The sequence below is a fragment of the Erythrolamprus reginae genome, chromosome 1, assembly GCF_031021105.1.
Source record: "Erythrolamprus reginae isolate rEryReg1 chromosome 1, rEryReg1.hap1, whole genome shotgun sequence".
NCBI classification, from domain to species: domain Eukaryota; kingdom Metazoa; phylum Chordata; class Lepidosauria; order Squamata; family Dipsadidae; genus Erythrolamprus; species Erythrolamprus reginae.
In genome coordinates this window covers 395,293,596-395,301,968 of record NC_091950.1, presented here as the reverse complement: position 1 = coordinate 395,301,968, position 8,373 = coordinate 395,293,596, and the positions used below count along the sequence as shown (strand labels likewise).

At 41.3% G+C, this 8,373-nt stretch overlaps 1 protein-coding gene across 1 annotated transcript in view; it reads right to left on the bottom strand.

Moving 5' to 3' along the window:
• Window positions 1-287: 287 nt before the first annotated feature.
• Window positions 288-8,373, bottom strand: part of SLC13A5 (solute carrier family 13 member 5) — a 53,384-nt gene continuing 45,298 nt past the window's right edge. The window contains exons 11-12 of the mRNA XM_070735020.1: window positions 5,724-5,861; window positions 288-2,334 (exon numbers count right to left, since the gene is read on the bottom strand). Coding sequence (XP_070591121.1) covers window positions 2,206-2,334; window positions 5,724-5,861 — 267 coding nt within the window. The 3' untranslated portion in view covers window positions 288-2,205. The remainder of the gene's footprint in view (window positions 2,335-5,723; window positions 5,862-8,373) is intronic.

Sequence of the window (8,373 nt, the reverse complement as noted above, 5' to 3'; positions counted from 1 at the left end):
TGGATTTATTTCCTTTATCAGGTGATAGGAAAAGTTGTCTGAATATAGAGTAGTAGATGCTTGGAACAAACCTCCAGCAGATGTGGTTGGTAAATCCACAGTAACCGAATTTAAACATGCCTGGGATAAACATATATCCATCCTAAGATAAAATACAGGAAATAGTATAAGGGCAGACTAGATGGACCATGAGGTCTTTTTCTGCCGTCAATCTTCTATGTTTCTATAATGCTATTCTTTGAAACAACTCAGCAGTGGCAAAGACAGATGACAAGAACCAGCTTGGGTTGGTGAAACCATTAATGCTTTTATTTTTTAAACAATAATTAAGTTAGAACAACAAAATCTTGGCTACAAGCTCATGAAAGATAAAACATTTTTAAAAAGAGAACTTTAAAAAAGGAACAATTGAACAGTACCCATCAAAGTAGGTCTACACTGAGACCCTTCACCAGGAGGTGGGATCCTGCAAGGTCTTTTAGAGTACACAGCTTCTACTCCCTCAAGCACCAGGTAAGATGATGGTGCCAGTTCACAAAATGAATAGCTAGATATGTTATGGTTGAACCTATATGAAATGGGGGAAGGTAGGAGGTAGCTATCACCCTTTGGTCTCTTCTCGGGAGTTATATGACCAGAAATCTCCATGCCTTATTGGAAGGCAATGCAATCCCATTTGTTATGCAATCATTAGCAAAGTTGGGCAGGATAAGCTATTTCAATGATCATATGGCTGTTCATGCATTTACACTGCAAGTTAAGTCACAATAGCCAAATTCATCCAACGTGCTATGTTGAAACACAGCAAACCATATGATGGTTTGGCTCAGTGTATGAATCAGGTCCTGCCTATCCATTAGTCAAGAGTAAAACTATTCAACTTTGCCACAGAAACATTTGTCAGAATTGGAAGTTTAAGTATCGTTGGATCTTTAACTGAGGAATCACAATTTATTTTAAAATCATTCATACTGATTGAAGACAGCATGGAAAAACATCAAAGAAGTTCATCAATTTTTTTTTAAAAAATGATTATTTTGTGACATTCATTCCTGCAAGTTTCCAAAAGCCAGGCAAGCTACTATATGAAAAAAAAATTGTAAACATCTGCTTTATAGATTTGTGTTCCGAGTGCCCTTCCTTCTGTCTCTTGCAAAGGAACCTTTGAAATCATGACTTCTCATGCGCAGAAAGCCAGGCGAGAAGAACGAATGGGAAGAAATAGTATGTATATGAGGATACTCCAGATGTTGTCCATGAATATTTATGTAGCATTTTAAAGGCGATCTTCTCTTCCTCTTTTCTCAAAGAGAAGATTTTACCCAACAGCTCACCTGCTGCCTTCCAGCCACCGAGTTCCAAGGCACATATGTAAAATGTATGTTTTGTCAGATGCACAAAATGCAAATTGCATTGCATTGATTTCAAGGCAATTTAAATAACATTAAATATATTAAGCTACCTGTGTTTAGCTCTGGCTCTTTTGCATTTACTTTCTCCCTTTCAAGATCACCCCTGCCCATCCATATCCCCTTCTGTGCTTTTTCACTAGCCCCTGCGTAGCCCTGGGCCTGCAAACGGGTTGGGAAGACACAATTGCATTTCTGCCTGGCTGGGAACTACCAAAATCAGAACACAGCAGGCTGCTGTAAACCCATAGAGTCCAGATGAGCACGCCAGGGTGGAAAACAAAACATTCTTCTTGTCTTGGGACATTTGATGGGTCTTCCCAGACAAGATTTGCCTGAGTGAGTGAGTTTAGTCGGGCAGCAGGATTCACACGTAAAATGGTTAACTTGCAGACCCATCACAGACAGTGTAGGGAATTAATCAGGCCTGAGCTTGACATACTCCCAGTTTTCCTTAATGACCATAGATTGAGTTTGTTCTGAGGCCACTTTCCTCCTATATTTAGGCACAGCAGCTTTTGCCTCCACGTTTTCTCTAAAGAACCCGCATTCCACTCCTGGAAACACAGCTGGGCAACCTCTGGCTGCAGGAGATGCCACTGAGATGTTTGCTCGGAGGTTCTTCTGGAAGCAGCGCAAATGTGTAGGCGCGGCTGGAATGCTTTCCAAGTGGTCTGCCCCAACTCAGGGCCAAAAAATGGACCTCAGTGGGCTAACTAAGGTTTGAGAAAAGATCTGGGGCCGAGAGAAGAACAGGACGTCCATACAAAGTGCAGAAGGCTTTTGGGCTTTGCTTTCACTTCCCGATGGTGTCGTTTGCCCATGAAGGGAACGTGTCTAAACGGAACATGGCCCGCCCCCAGCTGTTGATGGCCAGACTTACGCAAATGACTCCGATGATGTTCATCACGATTCCAGTTTTAACCTGGGAGGGAGAGAAAAGCAAAGAAAACATTGAGCAGTCCAAAGGTTCTGTGGCTCATTCATAGAGCAGGCGAGAGGAGGAGTCTCATAAGGCCCATGTCAGTTGTGACATTTTGACAACAGGGAGGGAATCACACCATTCTTCCTGTTCCAGGAATATGTTGTACAAGTACCCTTTGCTCCCCCTTTTGCATATTCTGGGAAATTCCAAAGAACAAAATGAGTAGAAACAACTTCCCCCTCCGTTCAGAACTTAACACCGTCCCTGGGAGGGAATTCTAGCATTGGACCTTCTGAACTTCTCACTTACAAACTAGAGTCAGATTTAACTGAGACTCAATATTATGAAAGATTGCTCCAATCATCATAGATAGATAGATAGATAGATAGATAGATAGATAGATAGATAGATAGATATTTACATATTTTTGCTAATAAGTAAAAAGGAAAGGAGCCTATTATAGATCTATTTCAACCTTGTTAGGTTTCATCAGACAGGAGAAATGGTTTCAACAGGAAAACCAACCATATATATATATACTGCTCAAATAAATAAAGGGAACACTTAAACAACACAATATAACTCCAAGCAGTGTTCCCTCTAATTTTTTTGGGGGGTGGGCGGAAAAGTATAGTGTGAGCGGCAGTCCCTTTGGGACTGGGCGGCACAGAAATAATAAATAAATAAATAAACAAACAAAAAACAAAAACACAAACAAATAAACAAACAACAACAACAAACAAACAAATAAAAAACCCACCCTGTTTTGCCTCAGAGAATTTCAAAATAAAATACTGTACTGTGTGTCTATAACAGTGAGCTCATAATAGGGCAACTCTATCAATATCAAAATGCCACTTAAATAGCTGAGCTAGTTTCAAACTAGATTTTGATTTTCTTTCTCTCTTCCTTACTCCCATTCTTTTTCTTTCTCTTTTCCTTCCTCTCTTTTTTCTATCTGTTTCTCTCTCTTCCTCTCTTCCTCTCTCTCTCCTTCCCTCTCACTCTTTCCCTCTCGGCTTCTGGGCAGGTTTGGAAAACTCTGAGTTGATGATGATTTTTAAGTGAGCGATTGCTCACTGCTCAGCTTAGAGGGAACTATGACTCCAAGTCAATCAAACTTCTGTGAAACCAAACTGTCCACTTAGGAAGCAACACTGATTAACAATCAATTTCACACGCTGTTGTGCACATTCAACTTTGTACAGAACAAAGTATTCAATGAGAATATTTCATTCATTCAGATCTAGGATGTGTTCTTTGAGTGTTCCCTTTATTTTTTTTGAGCAGTGTATATACACACCTATTTTATTCTAAAGATAAAAAAATCCGATGCTGCTGAATTGGAGGAGTAGCTTGGAAAAGCTGCGGTGGGATAGGATGGGAGCTTTTGGTCCATTTTGTTACTGCTCATTCCTAATTTGCCTTTAAAGTGGGAGTTACAACATTAGATTTCTTGGGAAACTGGAAGGTTAGAATGCATATATCCCTGAACAACTACTGAGCTTTCTGGGCCTAACCGTAATTTATTTATATCCTACTTTACAAAAAGTAAAATGTGGTATTTCAACAAGTTCTAAATTAGTAGTAGGAGTGCCTCAAATTTTACACTTGGACACCAAATTGAAACTCTAGCTTTATTTTTCAAAATAAGAATAAATCCATTTCCCCCCCAGAACAGTACGTTTATTTAAGTGTACATTCCAGTAGAAGAAACATTTACCCAGCTTTACAAACACTGCCTCTTGTGTGAGCCTTTTTATACAACAGGTGTGTAGTGCTTTTTCTGACAGACACATAAGCACTTTGAGTGATGTGCCTAAAGACGTACTCCCAAAAGAAAGCAAGTTCAGAATGAAAAAAATGTGTTTTATTTGAGCCAATGTAAACCAAAATGCATTGGCCACCCAACCCTTAGCTTTACCCTGTTGGATACTGAAAATCAAACAAAAGTCAGATCTGGTTACTTTTTCCATGGAAGAACATCAGAAAAACCCAGGAATGAAAATTAGACTGAACAAAAAACTTTAAAAATGGATTTCATTTCTATATTCTATATTCCTGTCAATTGTTGTGAGCCGCCCCGAGTCTTCGGAGAGGGGCGGCATACAAATCTAAATAATAAAATAAATAAATAAATAAATAAATAATTGGATATATCCTTGAAGTTATTATAACATTACTAACTCAAAGGTAGCGTACACAGAATTACAGTGTAGACTTGATAACTTAAATCCTTTTCAATCAAATAAATAATTACAGCTTTTATATTTAGTTTGGCCCCAGTGAAGGGCTACCAGAATTTTTACTACCACACTGTGGGCGTGGCTTATGCAGGATGCCCTGCATTTTCTTTCAACTTTCAGTGCAAATTGGGTGCTCTGGGCAGTGTTCCCTCTAATTTTTTTTGGGGGGGGGGGGGCGGAAAAGTATAGTGTCTGAGCGGCAGTCCCTTTGGGACTGGGCGGCACAGAAATAATAAATAAATAAATAAATAAACAAACAAACAAACAAAAAACCCACCCTGTTTTGCCTCAGAGAATTTCAAAATAAAATACTGTACTGTGTGTCTATAACAGTGAGCTCATAATAGGGCAACTCTATCAATATCAAAATGCCACTTAAATAGTTGAGCTAGTTTCAAACTAGATTTTGATTTTCTTTCTCTCTTTCTTACTCCCATTCTTTTTCTTTCTCTTTTCCTTCCTCTCTTTTTTCTGTCTGTTTCTCTCTCTTCCTCTCTCTCTCCTTCCCTCTCACTCTTTCCCTCTCGGCTTCTGGGCAGGTTTGGAAAACTCTGAGTTGATGATGATTTTTAAGTGAGCGATTGCTCAGCTGCTCAGCTTAGAGGGAACTATGGCTCTGGGGTGGAGCTCCATTTTCGCTAACTCACTGCGTTCCTCCCCATCTGGGCAGCAGCCCAACACTGTTCGGCCCCTAGGATGTTGAAAATACCTCTACATTAAAAAAAACCTTTTTAAAAACCTGGATATGGAAACTTGGGTTGAAAGACCCAGGGGAAGAGCCTTCTCTGTGGCGGCCCCGGCCCTCTGGAACCAACTCCCCCCAGAGATTAGAATTGCCCCCCACCCTCCTTGCCTTTTGTAAGCTTCTTAAAACCCACCTCTGCTGCCAGGCATGGGGGAATTGAGATACTCTTTCCCCCTAGGCCTTTACAATTTTATGCATGGTATGTCTGTATGTATGTTTGGTTTTATAATAAGGGTTTTAACTGTTGTAATATTGGATTTCTATTTTTATTACTGTTGTTAGCCGCCCCGAGTCTACGGAGAGGGTTGTTAGCCGCCCCGAGTCTACGGAGAGGGGCGGCATACAAATCCAATCAATCAATCAATAAATAAATAAATAAAGCGAAACTGCCAGCTTACCATGTCAGATACGTGGATATGGCCATAGGAGAATACAATAGCGTTTGGAGGGGTTGCTACAGGAAGCATGAAGGCGAATGAAGCACTGAGAGTGCCTGGGATCATGATGTACAAAGGGTTGACTTCAATGGACTGTGACTAGATAGGAAGAGAGAAGGAACGGGAACAAAAGGGAGAGAAATATTTACAGTATTGAACTGACATGTGGAAAGATGTGCTGGTTTAAAGCAGCAAAGGAATGTTTTTAGAGACTCCCACTATCCATTCTAAAATCACTTCCAGAGCAGAAACACAACATTAGGGAAACAGTTGGTGGAGCCGACCAAGCATTTTGTACTCCTTTCAAAACTCAAGGTTGATGACATCATTGTGTCTTAAAGGACCAAATTAATGTATATGGGTCTCTTGACTGCCACACCAGAAAAAGAACAAAATAATTTCAGAAGCACAGGCTGTCCCATATTAGCAGAGCCTTGGCATAAAAAGTTGTTAGGCAGGACTGATACATTATTAAACTATTCTCTCTGACAGGTTGCGATTCAAAACAATGGCTCTCTCTCCAGGTTAGGAGGAAGTCCTGAAAGCAGCAATTTTTACATCAAAAAATATTCCTGCCTTCACATACTCCTCCTATACAATAATAGTTGCTGCACGTATGCACAGGAGACAAATTCCTTGTGTGCTCAATCACATCTGGGCAATAAAGAATTTTATCTTGTGATCAAATGGTACTGGGTTTCCCTAGGTATGCCCATGTCGCACCAACACTGCACTGGTTGCCGATCAGTTTTCGGTCACAATTCAAAGTGTTGGTTATGACCTATAAAGCTCTTCATGGCATCGGGCCAGGATATCTCCGAGACCGCCTTCTGCCACACGAATCCCAGCGACCGGTTAGGTCCCACAGAGTTGGCCTTCTCCGGGTCCCGTCGACTAAACAATGTCGTCTGGCGGGACCCAGGCGAAGAGTCTTCTCTGTGGTGGCCCCAACCCTCTGGAAACAGCTCCCCCCGGAGATTAGAATTGCCCCCACCCTCCTTGTCTTTCATAAACTTCTTAAAACCCACCTCTGCCGCCAGGCATGGGGGAATTGAGCTGTCTCCCCCAGGTCTATACAGTTTATGCATGTGTATGTTTTGTTTTTTAATAAGGGGTTTTTAATGACTTTTAATTATTAGTTTTGTTATACATTGTTTTTAGTATTGCTGTGCGCCGCCCCGAGTCTGCGGAGAGGGGCGGCATAGAAATCCAATAAATAATAATAATAATAATAATAATAATAATAATAATAATAATAATACTGAAAAAATGAAGCAAGCTATAGGGCAGGGTTGTCAAATTCACAGCCCACGGGACAGTTGTGTCACGTGCTAACCACACCCATGCCCGCTTTAGCGAAGGGAGGAAAGTTGTGATACGTCACATGACATTGCTGTGATGATGCAAGTTTGACAACCTTCCTCTAGGGCAGTGATGGTGAACATATCGCACGGGTGCCACAGGTGGCACGTGGAGCCATAACTGCTGGCATGCGAGCTGTTGCCCTAGCTCAGCTCCAACATGCATGTGTGTGCCAGCCAGCTGATTTTTGGCTCAAACAGAGGCTTTGGGAGGGCGTTATTGGCTTCCAGAGAGCCTCGGGGGGGGGGGGGGGATGAAGGAGTGTGATTGTACTCTCCCCTGGCTTCAGGGAAGCCTTTGGAGCCTTGGGAGGGTGAAACACGAGCCTACTGGGCCCACCAGAAGTCAAGGAACAGGCCATTTCCAGCTTCTGGAGGGCAGGGGAAGCTATTTTCGCCCTCCCCAGGCATTGAATTATGGGGGTGGGCTCTCGTGCATACGTGATAGTGCATACCTACACTCTTTCAGCACCCAAGGAAAAAAAGGTTCACCATCACTGCTCTAGGGCAATGGCTCTGAGAAATATTGGCTCCATATACAAAGGGAACATAAATATTTAGTCATCAATTCAAAAGCTCCCTCAATATTTGTGTCCTTCTTTATTTTCCCTTCCATTGAAATCTGCTTTACTCCCTTGTTCTTCCAAAGTCATCTTCAATGCTATTGTTTTCATGGTCATGCTGGCTCAATCCCCTATTCTAACATCCTGTTCCATTGTTTTGTTCACATAACATGCGTCACCTGGTTTCTGAATTTACCCATTGTCTGAAGTCGCATAAACACTGAACCCTAAACTAAATTTCACACAAGGTGGAACATCAGAAAAAAAAAATTAACCAAGGCTACTTTGCTGCAAGAATGCTGTAAGAAATGTTGGCTTATTTAGTTAGCAGATCTGGTATTATTTTTGTGTGTGCATGTGTGTAATATATTTTTGCTGATTATATATATATAATATAACTGAAACATCTCCCCCTTGCCCATGTTGTTTTGGTGTTTGATTGATTGTGTGCTTGTTTTTTATATCGACTACTGTAATGCTCTCTACATGGGGCTACCTTTGAAAAGTGTTCAGAAACTTCAGATCGTGCAGAATGCAGCTGCAAGAGCAGTCATGGGCTTACCTAGGTATGCCCATGTTTCACCATCACTCCGCAGTCTGCATTGGCTGCCGATCAGTTTCCGGTCACAATTCAAAGTGTTGGTTATGACCTTTAAAGCCCTTCATGGCATTGGACCAGAATATCTC